We start from the raw sequence: 20,444 nt of genomic DNA, 5'->3' as shown, positions 1-20,444 counted from the left end.
CGCGGGCGGGTGGGCCTCCCCGCCGGCAGGGGGCGCTGTTGGGCGGGACGGAGGCGAGAGGGGCGCGGGCGGGTGGGCCTCCCCGCCGGCAGGGGGCGCTGTTGGGCGGGGCGGAGGCGGGCGGGGCGCGGGTGGGTGGGCCTCCCCGCCGGCAGGGGGCGCTGTTGGGCGGGGCGGAGGCGGGAGGGGTGCGGGTAGGCCTCCCCGCCGGCAGGGGGCGCCGCGCGGGGGCGGGCGGGTCTCCCCGGCGGCGCTGAGGCGGGAGCGGGCGGCGGCGGCGGCGCTGAAGCGGGGATGGAGCGGTCAGAGCCGCCGGAGCCGCGGCCGAGCCCCGGCTCGCCGGGCTGCCCCGACCTGCTGCGGCACGTCGGCGGCCCGCTCCCCGCCCTTTCCTCGCTCTCCTTTCTCTCCCCGCTGTCCCCGCTCTACCGCAGCTTCTTCGAGGCGGAGTGCCGCGCCATCGCCAGCCGCCTCAGCCTCGCCGCCGCCGCGGCGGAGCCCTCGCCGGGCCTGGCGGAGGGCAGCGCCCTGTGGCCCGACGCTGCCGGGCCCGCCACCTCCACGCCGCTGCAGCACTCGCCGCCCCTCGACGAGGGGGCCCCGCGCGGCGCCGCGCCCGCCGCCCGCCCGAGCACGGCTGGCTGCGAGGCCGCCGCCCCGGGCCCGGCCCGCGAGCAGCCCCGGCGCCTCCCGCAGCCCGCTGCCGGCGGCTGCCCCGGATCCCGCCTCGCCCGCCCGCGGGCCCAGTCCCGGGCGGCAGCGCGGCGCGGTGCCGGACAGCCTCCCTGCGGCGGGCCGGGCCCCGCGGGCCGCCCCCGCACCCCCGGCCGGTCCCCGGGCCGCGGCGGCGGCAGGATCGCGCTCTTCCGGACACGGGCCTCTCCGCGTCTGGAGCGCCCCAAGGCCGGCAAGGGGCTCGGTGCCCCGGCAACGAGGCTCCCCCAGCCCGCAGGTGAGCCCCAGCACAGCTACGGCTTCCCTGGGGCTGCAAAACCCTCTCTCTTCCCCGGGTACCAAGCTGAAGCTGGTGCCGGCTGCCAAGTCCAGGCTTCAGCATCCCAGCAGGGCTTTGCAGCCGGCACAACCTTCTGCTGTTCCCAAATCCACGCCCCGGGACACAGAGATGGAAGAGTAATTCTGCCTCTGCCAGTTGCCTCGTTCAAGGTGGGGAAGCTTGGGGGGACTGGTGCTGCAGCTGGAAGGGAGGCGGGGGAAGGCCTGGGCTGCAGCATGGGACAGGGACAGCCTGGGGAGTCCCTGGAGGGAGCCCAGGAGATGCACTTGTGCCCTGGGTGCTGTATTAATTAGCACTATATGGCCTCCCACCAACACGGGCTAGCAGCCTGTTGGCTTGGAGCCCTCAGCCTGTGGTCTTGTGGGGTTGCGGGGGTGCTGGTGCTTGTGGGCCTGGGACGGGCAGCCCGGCTGAGGTGCGGTGTAGCCGTTTTGGAGCGGCAGCCTCTGTGCCTAATGTTTGTCCTCTATAGCTGCTGTCAAGGTTGGGGGTCGCAGACAGCCCTCCCAGAGGCTCTCTACAGCAATTCCTATCCTGGCTTCTCGCTCCCGACTGCGACTGCTGGGAAAAGTGCCTTCCCCAAAGCGCTTTTGCCTCGGTAAGGGTGAATCTGGGCAGAAGCCCCAGAGGCTCTGGTGTCACGGAAGGGGGGAGCTGCTGTCCTGGGGAGAACATTGAGGACTCAGCTGCGGAGTCAGGCTGATCCCGGGAAAAGGACAGGAGGGGGCAGCATGTGGTCGGGCTCAGAGGAGGGGAAGTGAAACACGGAGCAGTAAGGCTAAGCGAAGTCCCTTTCCCTGGAGAGGCACCCAGCAAAGACCCTGAACAAATCTGGTGCTCGAGCTCATGTGTAGGACAGGGAGCGGCCTCGGTCAGCACGTGTTGCTGCCAGGGCACTCTCCAAGCAGGGGTTGATGCTCTTCGCTTTCATTTCCTGGACCCCTCTCAGGATCGACTACACAGGAGCTGGTGTGCAATACGACCCAAGAGCTGAAGGAAAATGGTGAGAGCAAAGAATGGCTGGTTGCAGCAGGGTGAGCAGTATGGAGGTGTGGTCCCACGTAGGAGTGGGGAGCTGGAGCTTGCTCCTCTGTAGAGAGGAGCCCCTCTGGAGCTTTCCTGGCTCCTGGCTGCCAAAGACCTGCTGAAAACCAAGCGTCCTGTGAGGGTACCACGGTGAGGAGAGTCTATGTTTCTGTGTTGGGTTCTGCTGGATTCTCGCCTTGTGTCGGGGTGAGCATGGGGAAACATGGGCAGCCGCCAAGGGCAGCTGGCAGCTGCTTGTCTGGCAGTGCCGCTCCCCAGCAGGGTCCTCGCTGAGCAGGCGCCTGGGGGTGCTCCGGCCTGCTCGGCAGGCGGGGTGTGCTGCCTCCCCACGAACTGCAGCTGGACAGCCTGCAGTCCTCGGCCCCGCAGAGGGAGAGGAAGCGAGGAGGCCATCCCCACTCTGCTGGGACAGCCCTGCCCTGGGCAGCCATCTGCCCTCTCTGTGCGAGCAGACCCTGAGCAGGAGCCCAGAGCTGCTGGGAGAAGGTGCTCCTGCATGGTCTAGCTCCCAGCAGCACCTGTACAGGCCAGGCCAGCAGCAGCTGTTGGGCTGGAGGGGCTTGAGGACCTCTGGCTCCCTTGGACAGGTTCTGCCCCTGGCCTGGAGCAGCTCTGTGGCCTGGTTGAAGAGGGGCCGGGAATGGCAGTTACATTTCTAGAAACTTCTCTTCACTTCACAGATAAGGCTGACCAGACATGGGTGTGTGTGGGGCCCTCATTTTCCGGCGAGTTGGCCCCTGGCCCGACTCCGGCGTGTGGGGATGCTGTCCCTGCTGAGCAGGTAAGAGCCAACCGTGTCCTGGCACCACAGAGCACCGTTTAGCCGGTGGCTTGGGCCAGCTGTGCCAGAGGCAGGAGGTGATGGGACCTGGGGCTGCCAATTTCTGGGCTGGTACCTGAGCTGTTTTAGCCTTTCCCTGGGGTTTACACAAGACCTTGTGCATTTGCTGCATGGCTTTACCACCTCTCCGGTGCTCAGGGGACTGGAGGCTTCTGTCCAGTTAATTTTTTTAAGGGGTTTTTGAAAAATGTATACCCCCTGTGGCCTGTGGTGTCACTTTTATACCTTCTGACATGTTGGACATGTCCCCAGGACAGGGTGAGCAGAGCCTCTGCAGCAAGGTGAGGCTCCGAGGTGTGAAGTCTCCTACCTGCAAAATATGTTTGTGCATTTGCCAGCGGTTTTAGGGCTCGTCGCTATGTGGCCGTAGCTTGCCAAAGGGATCCTTGTGACCCACGGGCACTGGCAGTTGCTCGCTGACAAGCGAACAGTGGCTCCTTTGCCAGGCGCCACTGCTGTGTTGAACACACCCTGGCAGTGGTCCAGCAGGTGCTGGGCTTGGGGTGTTGGTTGGGCTGCACTGCAACAGCGCCAGGCTCCTGACACAGGGGTGAATGTCAAAACGGGACATTGCTCTGACGTGCCGAGGGGGGTGAGCAGGGCCAAGCCCAAGAACTGCTGGGGGGTGTGCTGCCTGCAGAGATGGGCTGTGCTGGGGCTGGGCTGCGGGTCACTGCGTGGGGGTGACCGCGCCCTGCATCACACTTACACCCTGCCCTTGCCAGTCTGCAGGTGACCAGCTGTTCCAGGAGCTGAAGCATGCAAAGAATGAGCTGGAGCAAGTGAAGGGCAAGCTTGGTACGTGGGGCTGGCTGTTTTGGGGGCTGCGGGACACTCTCAATCCAGATGACATCCCCTGCGCTTGTACCTGGAGTCCAGGGCCTGCAGCTCAGTGGGGACGGGGCTGGCTTCTTGCTCGGGGTCCCAGATGCTGCCCCAGAGGGTCTGGGGGTGAGGTGTTCAGGATGGGCTGAGCACACACCTGCTTGCCTCCCGCCTGCAGCTGAGAAGACTGCCCAGTGTGAAGCCTATCGCCAGATGATCTCCTCCTTGCAGGCTCAGCTCAGAGCATCAGGTATGTTCCCTCGCTGGGGTGAGCCCTTGCCAGGGATGCTCCGGTGATCCCTTGCCAGTGTAACTGAGGGCTGCCGGGGGATAGGACACAGCTCGTGGCCTTCCCCGTGGGGCAGGTGCTGAGTGCCGGCAGCAGCAGTGCTTTGATGCTGCTGTTGCTCCCTAGGAATCTGTCCGGAAGATGCAGCCGTGGAGGAGTGGTGACTCTGGGAGAGACTGACAGCCAGCACATGGGGACAGACAACAGCCACTTGTACGGCCGCCTGAGCCACTGGGCTGGTGATATTTGTGGAGCTCTTGAATGAATGAATATTTTAACTCCTTGTATTTAAAATAAAGGTGTCTTTTCGCAGTGATGTTTGCTGTCTGCTGGGGTAGGGCCAGTGGCTAGTGCTGCCTGCTGTTCTCCAAAGGTCTGGGCAGAAAGGGCAGGTCTGTGTCCAGCTGTGGCTGGCTCTGCTCAGCCAGAGACTTGAGGTCTGCTGCGTGGAGGAGATGGGTGCTGGTGGATGGAGGCGCAGCATGACTCTGGGGAAGCCTTTCTGGACAAACTCGGTGCTTCCAGGTGGCATGCTTGGATGTGTGGCGGTGGCAAGTGGCTGTACGGGCCGGTTTCTGCCTTACATTACCTTCATGCTGGACGTGGGAAGAGGCAGCGATGGCATGTTGGGCTTCTGCAGCCATTGGCTACTATTTACCATTTTATTAGCTGGCGACTTGTATCGGTGTCTGGAGGCAGGTGGTGGGGAAGCAGCGCATGGGGCTCAGTCCCTCACTGTTCTGCCTGCCAGCGCTGGAAGCCCTGCCCTGCTGCCTTCTCTTTCTGGTAGGTTGACACAGGCACCTTGTGCTGCCTCGCTTCTGGGTGAGGCCCTGGAGAGTCCTGCTGTCTGGTGCTGGCAGCGCCCCAAGGCTGGGCCGGGAATGCTGGCCGGCTCCCACTCCCCTGTTATCTCCAGCTGGTGTTCCGGGCTGCCCCGGCATGCCGCAAGCAGCCTGCACCCCTTTCCTGGGTGTTCCTGGTGTTCCTGGCTGCCCTTGACCGTGCGCAGGGGGGCCTGCACAGGGATGCTCTGCTGTCTCCCACCCCTGCTCAGCACTCAGTTGCCGAGGAGAGCAGCTCTGGTGCCGGCACGATCTGCAGTGGAGCGCTCTCACACAGTGTATGGGGGGTTCCCTGTACATGCATGTTGAAGGTAACTTCTTGGTGCAGGTGCTAAGGGAGCTGACAAGGAAAGGTGCCCTGCTGGATTTGTTGTTTGTAAACAGAGAGGGACTCCTGGGCGAAGCGGTGATTGGTGGCTGTCTTGGTCACAGTGACCACAAAGTGGCTGAGTTTCAAATCATTGGTGATAGGGGAAAAACTGCCAGCAAAACTTTGACCCTGGCTATGGGGATAGCAGACTTCGGGCTGCTGAAGGAGCGAGTTAGTGAGGTCCCCTGGGAATCTGCTTTTGAAGGTATCAGGGTCCATGAATGCTAGTCACTTTTTAAGAGCCGTCTCTTAAGAGCGCAGGAGCAGCCACTTCCGAAGTGTCAGCAGTCAAGCAAGCAGGGCAGAAGACCGGCTTCGATGATAAGGAATCTTCTAGAACTTGGGTGGAAAAGGGAAGTGTATGGACATTGGAAGCAAGGATAGGCGACATGGGAGGACTACAGAGATGCTGTCTGCCACTGTAGGGAGAAAAAGTGTGGCCAGCACTCTGAGGGACAACAGAAAGGGCTTTTTAAAATATGTTAATAGCAAAAGGAGAATCAGAGGTAACACTGGTCCATTGCTTGACGAGGTTGGTCACCTCACAAATAGGGATGTAGATAAAGCAGAGATGTTTAATGCCACCTTTGCCTCTGTCTTCAACACGGATGATGGGCCCTGGGACCCCCGGAGCCCTGCGTTGGAAGACTGTGACTGGGGGGATGATAAACTCCCAGCCGACCCTGAACTCGATCAAGACTTACTGCTCCAGCTGGATGCACATAAATCTATAGGGCCTGATGGGATTCATCCCAGGGTACTGAAAGAGCTGGCTGATGTCATCGTGGGACCTCTCTCCATTATTTTTCAATGTCCTGGGAGTCTGGAAAGGTCCAGTCGATTGGAAGCTGGCAAATATTGTCCCAGTTTTCAAGGAGGGTAAGAAGGAAGACCCTGGTAATTACAGGCCTGTCGGTTTCACTTCAGTGCCTGGTAAAATTATGGAGAAGGTTATTCTGGGAGTTCTTGAAAAACACTTGAGAGACAACGCAGTCATTGCTCATAGCCAGTATGGGGTCATGAGGGGAAAGTCCAACTTAACTTCCTTTTACTAGCTTAACCAACTTAACTTCCTTTTATGACAAGGTCACCCATCTAGTTGACCAAGGGAAGTCAGTAGATGTGGTGGTTTTGGATTTTAGCAAAGCTTTTGGTACTGTCTCCCACAGTATCCTTCTGGATAAACTGTCCAGCACACCGCTAGGCAAGTCTGTAATACCCTGGGTGAGCAATTGGCTGATGGATCAGGCTCAAAGGGTTGTAGTAAATGGGGTTACGTCAGGCTGCCAGCCAGTCACCAGTGGAGTTCCCCAGGGCTCAATTTTAGGGCCAGTGCTCTTTAATGTTTTTATAAATGATCTGGACACAGGAATGGAATGTACACTAAGTAAGTTTGCTGACGATACTGAACTAGGAGGAGCTGTGGACTCCCTCGAGGGTAGGAGAGGCCTTACAGAGAGATCTGGATAGACGAGAGAGCCGGGCAATCACCAACCATATGAAATTTAACCAGAGCAGGAGCCAGATTCTCCGCCTGGGACAGGGTAATCCTGGTTATACACACAAACTGGGGGACGAGAGGCTGGAGAGCAGCCCTGCAGAGAGGGATCTGGGGGTTTGGGTTGACGGCAAGTTCAATAGGAGTCAACCATGTGCCCTGGCAGCCAAAAGGGCCAACTGTGTCCTGTAGTGCACCAAGCACAGCATTGCTAGCCAGTCAAGGGAGGTGGTTGCCCCAATCTACACTGCACTGGTGCGGCCCCACCTTGAGCACTGTGTGCAGTTTTGGGCACCTCACTATAAGAAGGACATCAAACTATTAGAGTGTGTCCAGAGGAGAGTGACCAAGATGGTGAAAGGCCTTGAGGGCAAGACTTAGGAGGAGCGTCTGAGGTCACTTGGTTTCTTCAGCTTGGAGAAGAGAAGGCTGAGGGGTGCCCTCATCGCAGCCTACACCTTCCTCAAGGGGGGCAGCGGAGGGGGAGCTGCTGATCTCCCTCTGGTGACCAGCGATAGGACACAAGGGAATGGAATGAAGCTGCATCAGGGGAAGTTCAGATTGGACATTAGGAAAAGGTTCTTCACTGAGAGGGTGGTCGGTCCCTGGAGCAGGCTCCCCAGGGAAGTGGTCACGGCACCAAGCCTGTCAGAGTTCAAGGCATGACTGGACGATGCTCTTAGTCATATGGTTTAGCTTTAGGTAGTCCTGTGGGGAGCAGGGAGTTGGGCTTGATGATCCTTATGGGTCCCTTCCAACCGGAGATATTCTGTGACTCTGTGCTCTAGTCATGAAAGGTGATGGGGCTCCAAGGGCTGATTCGGATCTGCTTCTGCAGGGCTTTTGGCCCCCTTTCCGGGCTGGAGCCACCTCCTACCCTCCTTGGCGCTGGCTACGCGTGCCCTGCCACTGTCTGCCTTCCTGCCGCTCCTGTCAGGACATGTGCTTGGCTCGCTCCATGCCTCTGCCTGCTCTTGGCCCTTGGCCTGTGCTGCTGGATCATGGCCCTGAAGGGGTGGGGGTGGGGGGGGAGGGGGGAGAGCGGTAGACTGGGAGGTGAGGATGGGGCACTGGGAAGATGGATGTGGAGCTGCGTGTGAGGTCTGGGAGCTGAAGCCATGTTGGGTGCCCCAGTGCTGCTCCCTGCCCGAAACTGCCTCTCAACAGCTGCTGTCGCAAGAGGGTTTCTGGGAATAGGCGAGTCTTGGTGTCAACCCCCCCTCGCTGCTCTGGGTACCCAGCTTCTGCTTGGCCGGGCCGGGGCGTCCCCCCGTGGAGCCCTGCTGTGCCTGCGCTGCTGCCAGTCCTGCCCGAGAGCACCCTCAGCGATGGCGCTGCCCGTGGCGCCGCAGGCAGCAGGGCTTTGTCTCAGCTGGGTCCCTGCCTGCTGCAGGCAGCCCAAGAAGGAGCAGAAAGCGCTTGGATGCTAACAACGAGGCTGCAGGGGATTTCTGCATCTTGATCTTGGTCTCGCTTTCTTCCTGGTGGGGAACTTGCGGCCGGGGAGGGGATGGGCGTTGCTGAGCCACGGTTCATTCATCCCTGCAAGGACTGAGAGCAGACGAGAGCCTGCGTCACTGCCCGGCAGCTGCGCTCCCCCGATGCTGTGTTCTTGTTTCCATTGCCTCAAGATCATTTTGTGGAGCGGAGACTTTGTCTCCCCGCCCCTTGCATGTGCACCCCGGGGGAGGCAGGGTTGTCAGGCACCCAGCATGGGGTCCATAGCACCTTGCCTGGTGCTCCTGCCTGCTCTTCTGCAAATGGCTGGAAGCCTGTTGCCTCACCATCCTCAACAGTGGCGCTGGAGCAAAGCCTCGCCTGCGATGCCAAGGAGAGGCTGACTCACCTCGCAGCATCGCTGCCTGTTTGAATGGGTCCTCACGACATACTAACGCTGGATTGCATCAGGAGCAGGGTTCTCGCTCCGGGCCTGCGTGCTGGGTGCTGGCTGCCAGCTCGACTGCCAAACAGTTCTTCTGAGACTGGTGTTTCCCATCACTTAGAGCTGCCTGTTGCTCCCAGAGTTAGGGGACCGCAGCAGAGCAGCGTGGGCTCTGCCCTGGACTCACTCCCTGCAGAACACACGGGGGTCGGGGCAGAGCCCCGCTCCGTGCCTCGGGCTGAGCTCCGGCCGCGCTCCCTGGGGCCGGGCCGGCCTCCCCACTGCGCCCCGGCCCTCGCCTCGCTCCCAGCCCCGGGGCAGGCTCTGTCCCCCCGGCACATCTGGGCTCGGGGCACCCCGGCCGCCCCCTCCGTGGCCTTTCCCGGGAGAGCGCGGCTGATGCCGCCGGCCGCACCGTCCCCTGCCCTGGGCTCGCAGCAGCCGCGCTCCCGGGGGGCGAGCCTGGCCCCCGCCCCCGTGCCATTTATGACTCGGATTTATATATTTTTAAAATCTGTGACCTGGGGGGTGCCAGGGCGCGGGCAACCGGGCACGGGTGGGTTTGGGAGGGGACGGGCTGGTCCCGTTCGCCCCTCGCTTCCCCCGGGGCGGCGGGGCGCGTCTGCGGGGGCGGGAGCGGGGGGGTCCCGGGGGCCCGGCCCTGCCGGTTTCCGGGGCTCGGCTCGGGGCGGTGCGGTGCGCTCTGGAGCCAGCGGGCGGAGCTGGGGTGCCCTGCAACCCCCTCGGCGGCAGCGGCGGCGGCGGCAGTTCCGGGGCGAGCGGAGCGGCGCGGAGCGGAACGGGGCCACACCGGAGCGAGCCGAGCCGCGCCGAGCCGAGCCGAGCCGAGGGTGAGTCGCGGCGGGCGCCGCCGCCGGGTCGGGCGGGGTCTGGCGCAGCCGGTGCCACGCTTGCATGAGCCGCCGTCCGCACGTGGGGCCGGCGCGGGCGGCGGCCGGGAGCTGCCGCGGCGCCCCGTCCCGGTCCCGCCGGCCCCGGGGCAGCGCCGGGCTCCCCGGCGGGACGGAGCGCGGCTGGCAGCTGCCCGGGGCTGTTGATGCCCCCCGCGGGGGCCGGGGTGGGGGTCCCGAGCGGGGGCTGACGGCCCCCGGCGCCTGCCCCGGGCCGCGGCGGGCAGCGGGAGGCTCCTGCCGGCGGGCGCTGCCGCCCGGCGCCTCGCTTCTCCTCGCCGCTGCCCGCCCGCGGCTCGCTGCGCGCTCTCCGTGGCGGGCGGCCGCGTGGCTTTCGGCGAGACGCCCTTGGCCGTGGGCTGAGCCTCCCCGGCGCCCGCCGCCCCCCCGCGCCCCTCCCCGGGCCGGGGCTGGCGGGGCGGCGGGTCCGGGCGCTTAACGAGCTCCTTGCCCCGGGCGCGGGGAAGCCCAGGGCCCGCGGGGCTTCGGGAGGGGAGGCTGTCCCGCACGTTTCTGCGCGCCGCCACTCGTGCTTTTTTCTCTCTGGGAGTAAGGGCTGAGCACGTTTCTGCTGCCAGCCCCGTGCTCGCAGTTTGCAGAGCTTGCATCAGGCGTCAGAAATCCTTGGAGCAAACGAGCAGCGCTAGGGAAGGCAGCCGGAGGCGTCCAGGCAGTGGCTGGAGAAGGTGCCAGTGCTGGGGCACTTGTTCCTTGAAACCTGGCCCAGAGGCTGCCCTGGGCTGGGACGGCTCCTTGGGCCAAGGCTGAATGTGGCACATGCCAGCTCAGGAGGAGGCTTCTCCAGAAATAGGCTGGTTTGCTGGTTACAGGGAAGGAGCCGAGCTGGTGGCTGCCACTGTGACCCCGGTAGTCCCCCTCAGTGGGAAAGGGTCACAAAGTTATCCTTGTGCGTGCTTACGCTGATCCATATGGCGCGGCGTCGGTGCTGCCCCAGGCGCCTGGCTGGAGCGTGTTCTGTTTCCCAATGAAGGGAGCAGCCGGCAGGGAGAAGGCGCTGGTGGGCGGGTGGTCCAGTGCGTGGGGTGCCAGCTGCAGCCATGGGCATTGGGAGCTGCTTTCCTTGTGGCTTCTCTCACTGCCAGCTGCCTGCTCCACAGGATGCTCGTCTCCCAGAGCTTTTTGGGGATGAGTGGCTGCTGTGAGCAAGGGGAGCGGGTGTGTCACACGTTTAGGGAGATTGCAGCCTGCAGAGTGTGTGGGCTGCTCGGCAAGTGAGGGATGTGCGCTGGGGCCCGCACTGTGTGCCTGGCCACGCATCCCTGCGAGGGTGTAGTGCAGATGCTGGGAGCAAAGGAGGAATGGCCGTGTCCCAGTGAATCATTCCAGCCTGCCAAATCCTCCACTGGAGGAATGCTTTGTCTCCCTGCCATCGCTGCTCCACACGCCCACATGCCAGGCCGGAGGGATGTGCCAGCAGTCAAGTTTGGGCTGAGAGATCTCCAGGCTGCCAAATCAGTGGGGAGTTGCTGGGAGACAGTGGGCAAGCCCTGGGATGTGCCCCGGGGCCCTGTGGTGGGGACCACACAGGGCTCGTGCAACGAGCCTGTTTCCCACCATGGACTCGCTGGGTTCATCCTTGGCTTGCTCTCCCGGCACAGGGGCTGCGCAGGTGGGGTATGTGCAGCCCCGTGGTGCCTTGGAGGGAGCCGCCACGGTCTCTGCCCCACCAGCGTGGCAGGGGCTTGGTGCCGATGGGTCAGCCGGGAGCAGGCACAGCTCCCGTGGGCATCGCTGACTGCCCTGCTCCCCGCAGTGTAGGTCCTGCTGCCTGCAGGATACCGAGCTTCAGGCTCCTGCGGTCCCTTCTCTTGCAGAGATTTTGAGCAGCTGAGCACCACCCGTGAGAGGACAAGATGTTCGGGGGAAAAATGACCAGTGTTGGGAAGAAGCTGATCCGCCGGCGCATGGTGGATCTGAGCTCCGAGGACACACGTTTCGCTCGCTGCCTCTCCACACTGGACCTCATAGCCCTGGGGGTGGGCAGCACATTGGGGGCTGGCGTGTATGTGCTGGCCGGGGAGGTGGCCAAGGAGACGGCTGGTCCCTCCATCGTCCTCTGCTTCCTGGTGGCTGCTCTCTCATCGGTACTGGCTGGACTCTGCTACGCAGAGTTTGGGGCCCGCGTCCCCAAGACCGGCTCTGCCTACCTCTACAGCTACATCACCGTGGGTGAGATCTGGGCTTTCACAACTGGCTGGAACCTCATCCTCTCCTACGTGATAGGTACGGGGCTGGGCAGGGTGCTGGCACATGTGCCTGGGCTCCTTCCAGCACCGCACTGGTAGCGTGGGGGGCTTGTGGGGGCAGCGTGCGGTGCTGCAGGAGCAGGGTGTGGGGTGGGATCAGCAGGGAGGTGGGTGCTGGGGTGGGGGAGGCCAGTGCTGCTCTGCCCTGGGCTCAGACTGATGCACAGATTTGCCATTGACCAGGCACAGCCAGCGTGGCTCGAGCCTGGAGCGCGGCATTCGACAACGTCATTGGCAACCACATCTCCACCTTCTTCATGAACAAGACCACAATGCACGTGCCAGGGGTGCTGGCCAAGCACCCGGACTTCTTCGCTTTGATGCTGATTTGTGTGCTCACTGGTGGGTGCATAGGAGTGGCTCTGTGGCACTGCGGGTGGTGGCATGGGAGCGCAGCAAGTCCCCACTCACCCCTTCCATCCCCGCAGCGCTACTGGCCTTCGGTGTCAGCGAATCTGCCCTTGTGAACAAAATCTTCACGGCGGTGAACCTGGTGGTGCTGGGCTTCGTCATCATCGCTGGCTTCGTGAAGGGAGACATCAAGAACTGGCAGATCTCGGAGGACTACATCAACCGCTCATACCTGGACCCACCGGATGACATCAGGTGAGGAGAGCAACCGTGCCCGGCCAGGGTCTGGCACAGGGCTGGCACCAGCCCCGCTGTCCATGCACCCCACAGCAGCTGCTCTCCTCCGTCCTTTCCAGTAAAAAAGCCTTTGGCTCCGGTGGGTTTGTCCCCTTTGGACTGGAAGGGATCCTGACTGGCGCTGCCACCTGTTTCTATGCCTTTGTGGGCTTTGACTGCATCGCCACCACAGGTACTCCCTTGGGCAAGGGTGGTGTGGGCATTTCCCCAGTGCAGCTGGTGGCTGGCTGGGATCTGCTGGGGAGGATGCTCTGTGGCGTGGGAAACAGCCCGTCCCATTGCTCCTGGGAGGTTTCCCTGCGGTGGCTCTGTCCCCAGCTGGGCCAGCACAAAAGGGCTCACAGCATGCCCTGCCCCAGGAAAAGGGGCTCCCTGCACCGCGCAGCAGGAGCCGGGCTGCACCCTGCCTGCGCAGGCAGCTCCCGGGGCAGCGGGGAGCCTTTCCGCTGCCGAGTTGAGGCTGCGACAGCACTGGGAATTGCTGCTGCCTCCTGGTTATTTCCCAGCCTCAAGCAACGTTTTTCTAAATGACCGAGTTCATGCAGAACCGCTGCTCTCTGGAGCGCAGGGAGCCCTCTTAATTTCCTCTCATTACCCCAGGAATCTACTTAGCGGGTGGCTGGTACAGGCTGTTCTGCCTGACCTCCCTGCCCCCAGCGGCTCCCTGGCAGCCACCTCCTTCCCTCCTATGCCGGCCGCCGAGCCCCTTGCTGGGGAGTGTGATGCACGCCACTGCAAAGGCTGGGGCGCAGAGGACACAGTGGCTGCGTTGCTGTGCCCACGGAGGATCCGCATTCAGTGGGCCCTGCGGGGAGCAGGAGCTGCTGGTGGAGGCAGAGGGCTGGCACAGCCAGTGGGCTGCAAGCCCAGCTGCCGGGCAGCCGCATGCCTGGAAGCCGGGGCTGCAGCCACGCGCCTCTGCTCTCGGCAGTGCCGAAACCTCTGCCAGCTCAGCAGCACAGCTGGGGACCCCTCCTCTCCAACAGCCCCTGCCTGCTGCTGCCCAGCCCCACGCTGCCATGGAAAGTCCCTGCTGCGGCTTGTCCCCTGGGGCCAGCTGCCCCGCGCTGTGCCGCAGAGCAGGGATGGACGCTGCCTTTTGTCTCCGCACAGGGGAGGAAGCCAGGAACCCACAGCGCTCCATCCCCATTGGCATCATTGTGTCCCTCCTCATCTGCTTCGTGGCTTATTTCGGGGTCTCTGCAGCCCTGACCCTCATGGTGCCCTATTTCCTCCTGAACAAGGAGAGCCCTCTGCCTGAGGCTTTCAAGGCGGTGGGCTGGGAGCCCGCCCGCTACGCCGTTGCTGTTGGCTCGCTCTGTGCCCTCTCTGCCAGGTAGGACTGGATCCACTCCTGGCACGGCACGGTGACCAGCAGCACATGTCCCGGCTGGGCTGGGGGTTTGCCCCATCCGGCTGCTGTCCGGTTCCTGGCACAGAGCCGGTCCTGTACCTGTCTGGGTGGTGGGTATGGACAGCTTGCCTGGCAGGCCCTGAGTCATCTCTCCCCACGGCAGCTTGCTAGGCTCCATGTTCCCCATGCCCCGTGTGATCTATGCCATGGCGGAGGACGGGCTGCTCTTCAAGTGGCTCTGCAGCATCAACAACCGCACAAAGACCCCTCTGCCAGCCACCGTCACCTCGGGATTCCTCGCGGGTAAGGCTCCTGACCGCTGCCTCATGCTTGGCCTCGTGGCGGTCTGGAGCCGTGCTCATGCTGCATGTCCTCATTGCAGCGGTGATGGCCTTGCTATTTGACCTGAAGGATCTGGTGGACCTCATGTCGATCGGCACACTGCTGGCCTACTCCCTGGTGGCGGTGTGTGTGCTCATCCTCCGGTGCGTGCCTCCTCTCGCATGGCGGTGCCCAGGGTGGATGTGCCTTGCGTTGAGCCCGGGGCTTGTGGCCACAGCTTTTTCTCAGGGGGATGCAGCCTGGGGAAGCATCAAGCCCCCAAGATGGAGGCTGTTTACAAGAGCCTGCGCAATGTCTCTGGGTGCATCCGTGGGGTGGCTGTCGTGGGGCCACTGCTGGAGCAGTATGTGGGGCTGGAGGAGCGGGAGGGGTATGAGGGTGCTGCCCACTGTCGCCCTGGGCTGGGAAGTGCCTCGGGCTGCACTGCACCTTGTCCCATCTGCTCAGGTACCAGTCCGGGCAGCTGAACTCCCCAAAGGCCATGGAAATGCTGGAGCTGAACGGGAACGAGGAAGAGAGGGCGATCACAAACCTGACTGCCGCTAGCGACCAGCAGAAAGAGACACTGTCCCTGGCGACGCTCTTCAACCCACCTGTGGACACCCCCACTGCGCTCTCGGGGCGCATCGTCTACGTCTGTGTCTCAGCCATCAGTGAGTGAGCGGGAGCCGGCAGCCAATGTTCCCTCCTGCCAGGGGCCAGAGTGTTTTGGGGCATCTCCGCAGAGCCAGGAAGGGATGGTGGGCACGCTGGGTGGAGGAGAGGGGCCAGGCAGCACAGGGTGCCAGCTGCTGTTGGCAACACCAGCAGGCACTGGACCCGCTCTGCCCTGAGCAGGGTGCCCAGCGCAGGGCACGGCTAGGGTTTGGGGTGCATGGGGGCTGATGGAGGATGTGGGTGCTAAGCCAGGCATGTGTGGGTGGACATGGGAGCTCTCTGTGATGAGCCTGGCTGAGGCTGGCCACCCGGTGAGGGTGGTCCCCGGCTGCCCGAGAGCGCTTGGACTTGGCCGGTGAGGTTTGATCCATCCATCAGTGGCTTCGTTGTGCAGCCAGAATGGGGTGGCTCAGCCAGGTCTGGGCAAGCGTCAGAGCTGGGTTCAAGCCCAGCTGAGCGCAGGCTCCCCTTGGCTTGCTGAGCTGGTGAGTTCTCCCTGCAAAGTGCTTTCCTGAGGCTTTGGGGTGGGTGTTGGAGACAGCACATGCTGGACCTGACCAAGAGGAGCGGGTGCCTCAGCCCAGCCGTTGATGAGGCTCAGGGTCGCAGGGAGGCCACGTGCCGTGCAGTCCCCTGACTGCCTCCTCTCTTGCAGCCACACTGATCACGGTCATCTGCGTGGTCCTTACCCTCAAGGTGACTGCGCTGAAGGACGCCAATGTGGGCTGGATCATGGTCTTGGTGCTGTTCTTTGTGGCTCTGCTCATTTTCACTGTCATCGTCTGGAGGCAGCCACAGAGCAACACGCGGTTGAACTTCAAAGTAAGTGCAGCCCCCAGCAGCTCGGTGTCTGCACCCCTGCGGACCCCTGGCAGGGTCTGGGCCATTGCAGGGTCTGCCAGGGCTTGCTGCTGGGCAGTCACCATCCAGGAAAGCCCAGGGCCCCGAGACGCGGCTCTCTGAGGTGCAGTCCCCCCAGCGTGGAAGTGCCTGGATGCTCTCTGGGCTGTGGCAGGAGTGGGATCTCGCTGTGGCCAGGAGCATTCTCAAGCCCAGCCAGGTCCCTCAAGGCACAACTGACACGGCACCTCTTGTCCCTCGCAGGTACCTTTCCTCCCACTCCTGCCGATCTTCAGCATCTTCATTAACATCCTGCTGATGGTACAGCTGAGTGCCGGCACCTGGGTGCGGTTTGCCGTCTGGATGGCCTTGGGTAGGTGTCCTGTGGAGGGGAGCATGGTGCCCGCAGTGTCTCCCCTCGGGGGCTGTTACACTGGCAGCCCACCGCTGCGCATTTCATTGTGGAAACTGTCCTGCAGGTTTTATGATTTACTTCGGCTATGGGATTCGGAACAGTGTGGAAGGGAAAAATGCGGAGGAACCCTGTGCCACAGTAGAAAAGCCTCTGCACCACCCTGGACTGGACCTCAGCCCTGGGGCTGCTGCAGTCTGAGAGACTGGGCACCAGCACTCCGTGGACCTCTGCCAGTATTCCCACTCGGGGACAAGATCATGATCTGCATGGTACCTCCATACCATCTCCCACGGGGAGAGAGTCCCAGAGTCAGGACCGCAAAGCCGGGTCGTGCGCTGCCCTTTCCCCTCGCAGAGCAGAGGTCACGGAGACGAGTCCCTGGGCTGGGTGGGAGTGCTGGTGGCCCGGGGCTGGTCTCTGCCATCCCTCCAACCCTGCTGAGGGGCAGTGACACCGGCACGGCCCTCCCACCATGGATGCTGCTGTCAGAAATGCTGTTTTCCCTGCATATATGGGAGGCCCCATGTGATGGTGCAGCTGTATTCGTTCTGTCCATGTGGCTGTGGTCACCACCTCCTCTCTGTGCTTTCCAAGCGCTGGGCGTGTACGTGGCGGCCATGGCTGGAGCCATGCAACAAGGCTTGGGCGGCTCATTCTGGCACTGCCAGCAATCTGGTGCTCAGCTGGCCAAAACCCACTCTGTGGGAGCCCCGTCCTGCCCCGGCCATGCTGCTGAGTGTGAGCATCTAGCTCGGGTGTCCGTAAAGATGTCCACAGTGTAGCCAAACCAGTGTCCAACCTCACATGACTTTGTATAATTGGTGTTTTAATGTTGAATTTTATACTTATAAAACTAAACGTTTTTTAAGTGCTTGGCTCTCTTGGTCCTGCCACATCACGTGTTAATGCCCTGTGATCACGGACCCACGGGCAGGACCCCATGGGCTAGCGGGCCGTGTGCCAGGCTAGTGCCAGTGCAGAGCAGGGCTCGGCCACAGCTGGCTGTGCTGGGTGAGCTCCCTGCCCGAAACCTGCTGGAGCTGCCAGCCCCCGCGCTCTCCCCTGGGACAGTGAGCCAGTGAGCCAGGAACTGTGGAACAGTGCTCCAGGCCAGCTCAACCCAGTGCTGCCGGTACCTGTGGGCAGGACACCAGCCTGCGATGGCCCTGTCCTGTAGGCCCTGTGCTGCATGGGAGTGTGTCACCAGGTCCCAGGGCAGCGGCTGCAGTAAAGACTTTGGAAATATCTCCTGGAGGCTCCAGCAACAGCCTGCAGAGGAAGCGGGGCCAGGAGCTGGGCTGCATCAATGTGAGATGATGATTTCCCAGATTCTGGTCTGGTCTAAATCAGCCCTGACAGATTATTTTGCAAAATAAACTAATTTAGGGCAGATAGATCTTGCGTGGTTTTGGCATCTCTCCCTGTTTACTGGCAGCAGAGCAGGTCACTGCATGGTCAGTGCTGAGGACCCCACACCATCAGCTCTGCTTGGCCCCTGGGCTGGAGCTGTGAGCCCTGCCCCGGGGCTGTGCCCAGAGCAAAAGGGACTGTGGCACCTGCTCTGGCCCCGTGCCGGGCACTGCCTGCCCCGCTGCCCCGGGTCGGGGTGCCCTGCCAGAGCCTTGGGCTCCAGCCCTCAGGCGCAGCTGACTCCTGGCACTGGCTCCTCGCAGGTGCTTCCAGTTCTCCTGGTCATGCTCGTGCCTCGGTGTGCCGTGCTGGGTCCCACCACCCCGCTTGGTGGGTATCCTCTGGCCAGGAGCAGCACATGGGGCCCTGCTGAGCTTTGAGCCTGCAGTCCCCCCAACACCCATGCACCCAGGTTTGGGTGCTGTTGCCCAAGCCTAGCAGGCAATGGGCCCTTGATACAGCTGCAGCCCTCACGCCCTGGCTCAGCACTGCTGCAGCCCCGCATGCCTTTGTTTGTCCCTGTGTCCCTGTGCACGTGTGCCCATCCATACCCATGGCCGTGTGTGGCTCTGTTTGTGCCCACGGGCATGTCCGTGCCTGGCGCCAGGCCATCCCACTGAGCACCAGCATCCCATCCTGGGCACCCATTGGGACTGGCAGAGCTCCGGACATGGAGCGGGATGCTGGAAGCCCTGGGCAGCTCCCACCATGGCAGCAGCAGCCTGGCAGGGAAGCAGCTGTCTGGCAGCCACCAGCGTGTGCTGGTGCGGTGCAGTGGGTCAGTGCCATCCCGCCACGGGCGCAGATGCTGGTGGAAGTGCAGCAGCCCTGTCCACCCCCGTGCCCCATGCCGGGCACCCTGCCCTTGGCTGCCTGCCTCAGGGGGCTGCCCCAGCCCTGGGTGCCCACTCTGGGGAGACCCTGCCTTCCTCTGCCCACCGCCTCCTTCCGCCCCAGGAATGCACCAGGGATGCCACCGCATCCTCTGCCAGGCAGCGCCTCTGCCTTTCCCGGGCCCTGCTGGCATTACTGTACATCTTGGTGCATCAGTTGGCGGGTGAATAACACCCAGCCAGAGCCCCAGCATGTTGTTGGCACAAGGGAGCAGCCTGTGCTGCTCCTACCACTTTAAATGCTGCCGCGCCAGCCTGCGTGTGGCTTGCTGAGATGCTCTGATGGCAACCCGGGGCTCCGCTGTGCAGAGAGGGAAGCATGTTCCTGGGTGAAGGCTGTCAGGCGTTGGGGGCTGCAGGGTGGGCTCTCCCCTCCCGTGCCGGTCTGGAAGAGGCCATTTTCTGGTTTGAGAAAACACAGCAAAAAGCAGAGCCTGGCTTTTCCGCTGAGAGGCCCGGTTCCCAGCCCTGCACACAGCTGCCTGCCCAGGAATTTCCACCTGGATTTGCAGCACAGTCCGTGTTCCTGCCTGCTGCTTGGCCGTGGGCCTCCCTGGGGCGGCTCCAGCCCCTGCAGAGTGGCTGGCAGAGCCCTGGAGGGAGCCAAACAAGCCTGAAGCTGTACCCCTGCCTGTGCCTCTGCCGCTGCACGCACGGGTGCCGGGCAGAGCGGGCACAAGCGTGGGCAGGAGCATGGGCAGGGGAGGCAGGGCTGGCTCCTGTTTTGGTGCTGTCTTGCAGGCTGTAGTGCCAGGGGACATGCAGGCAGGCCCCACTGGGAGCTAGAGCCAGGGCTTGGTTTGTGATCTCCCTGTTGCCACCCTCCCTGGATTTAAAGGGGAGCTGGAGGGTTGTTGGCTCATGTTGCGTTTAGCCCAAGCCATGCTGAGGGGGCAGGCAGCTGGGGCAGCACTGCAGGAGAGGCCTGGCTGCGGCAACATGGTCTGGCCGTGGGCCATGGCGGGGATGCAGCACTGGTGGGTCAGGGTGCAGGTGGTGCAGAGAGCTGGTGGCTCTCAGCCTCCCTCCCCACCTGGCTCTACGCAGTCCCCTGCAGCTTTCATAACCACATGCACTGCCATGTGTCCAGTGCAGATCCCGGCTGCCTTCAGGGGACACGGGACTTTCCCAGCAGAGGTGTCGGAGCAGCTCTCTCTACACACCAGCTGCTTGCCAAGGAGGAGCCTCCACGGTGGCTGCCGAGAGGAGCCCGCGTGGGTACGCAGGCTCGAGGCAGGATGGAGGCGGAGGGCTGCACAGCTGAAACATTGGAGGGAGAGCTGGCACCGCAGAGCCTGCCCCCTGCACTGCTCCCCTGCCAGAACAGGGGTGGCCCTGGCACGTGGAGATGTAGCAGCGGATTAAATTTTAAACTGGGTGCAATGATCCGCTTGGGAGTTAAAATAGGCTGGCTGGTCCGCACTGCTTCTGTGACACCAAGTACTTCAACCTGAGGAGTTAATGCATCTTTTTCTTCCCTGTAGGACCGGCGAGCAGGTACCACCAGATCCTCCTCCTCACATGTGGTGGGGCAGACAGGATTACTGGCGCGACAGAGCAAACTCATAAGCTGGTGATGATAGGGCCTCACCATCCAGAAGAGCTCCAGGAGATCAAAGCCGGTGCCGGGTGAGATTCTTATCGCTCCTTATTCACCCGGCTCCAGGCAGGTCTCAGCACTTCTGCTTTCTGTGGTAACAGCTTAAGCATGCATGACCCAGTAGCTGGCATGAGGCTGTGTGCATCGGATAATCCTCTCGGCCCAGGGCCGCGGCAGGTGGCCGGCTCTCTAATCGTGCAGGCTTAATGCTCTCCTTGCTTTGCCTTTGCAGGTCTGGCACGATGACTTGCTGCCAGGTGGTTGCTCTCGCTCTCCTTTCTTCCCAGTGCTGCAGCTGGTGACCTTGTTCCCGCTCTTGTTCCCTGGTCCACGTTGCAACTAGCCAAAGGGCGGTTCTTGTCACAGCCTGTCCTGGAGCCGACAACACACTGCGATGACGCCTGCACCCGGCGGAAGGCTGCCCTGGTCCCTCCGGACTTCCGGGAGTACTTCTGTTACTAGACAGTGTATCCCAATGGCACCTGCACCCTCACC

The 20,444-nt window shown here is 62.6% G+C and overlaps 1 protein-coding gene across 6 annotated transcripts; it reads left to right on the top strand.

The window, feature by feature from the left end:
* The first annotated feature begins 763 nt into the window (after positions 1-763).
* SLC7A3 (solute carrier family 7 member 3) lies at positions 764-16,589 on the top strand. 6 transcript variants are annotated; one of them, XM_082323046.1, is made up of 17 exons: positions 764-1,164; positions 1,488-1,613; positions 1,965-2,018; positions 2,743-2,843; positions 3,629-3,701; positions 3,907-3,978; positions 11,359-11,767; positions 11,974-12,132; positions 12,219-12,396; positions 12,498-12,610; positions 13,552-13,774; positions 13,956-14,095; positions 14,175-14,277; positions 14,582-14,787; positions 15,447-15,613; positions 15,896-16,004; positions 16,111-16,589. In XM_082323046.1, exons 7-17 carry the CDS (start codon positions 11,398-11,400, stop codon positions 16,242-16,244), a joined length of 1,902 nt encoding a protein of 633 aa, XP_082179172.1. In that variant the 5' UTR covers positions 764-1,164; positions 1,488-1,613; positions 1,965-2,018; positions 2,743-2,843; positions 3,629-3,701; positions 3,907-3,978; positions 11,359-11,397; the 3' UTR covers positions 16,245-16,589. The 6 variants fall into 6 exon arrangements, with proteins under 6 accessions (XP_082179172.1, XP_082179174.1, XP_082179170.1 ...); XM_082323048.1 differs by lacking the exon at positions 1,965-2,018; XM_082323044.1 differs by having other exon boundaries at positions 1,965-2,843.
* Positions 16,590-20,444: the final 3,855 nt, after the last annotated feature.

This window comes from Platalea leucorodia, assembly GCF_965183815.1.
Source record: "Platalea leucorodia genome assembly, chromosome: 10".
NCBI classification, from domain to species: domain Eukaryota; kingdom Metazoa; phylum Chordata; class Aves; order Pelecaniformes; family Threskiornithidae; genus Platalea; species Platalea leucorodia.
Note: the sequence above shows the minus strand (reverse complement) of the source record. Positions and strands in the feature narration are given on the sequence as shown.

Excerpts from the sequence above, each read along its gene's own strand:
- SLC7A3 (XM_082323047.1), top strand. The coding sequence starts at position 11,398 with ATGTTCGGGGGAAAAATGACCAGTGTTGGGAAGAAGCTGATCCGCCGG. Across the intron at positions 11,768-11,973 it reads CATCCTCTCCTACGTGATAG|GCACAGCCAGCGTGGCTCGA; the intron begins GTACGGGGCTGG and ends GCCATTGACCAG. Across the intron at positions 14,278-14,581 it reads GTGTGTGTGCTCATCCTCCG|GTACCAGTCCGGGCAGCTGA; the intron begins GTGCGTGCCTCC and ends CCATCTGCTCAG.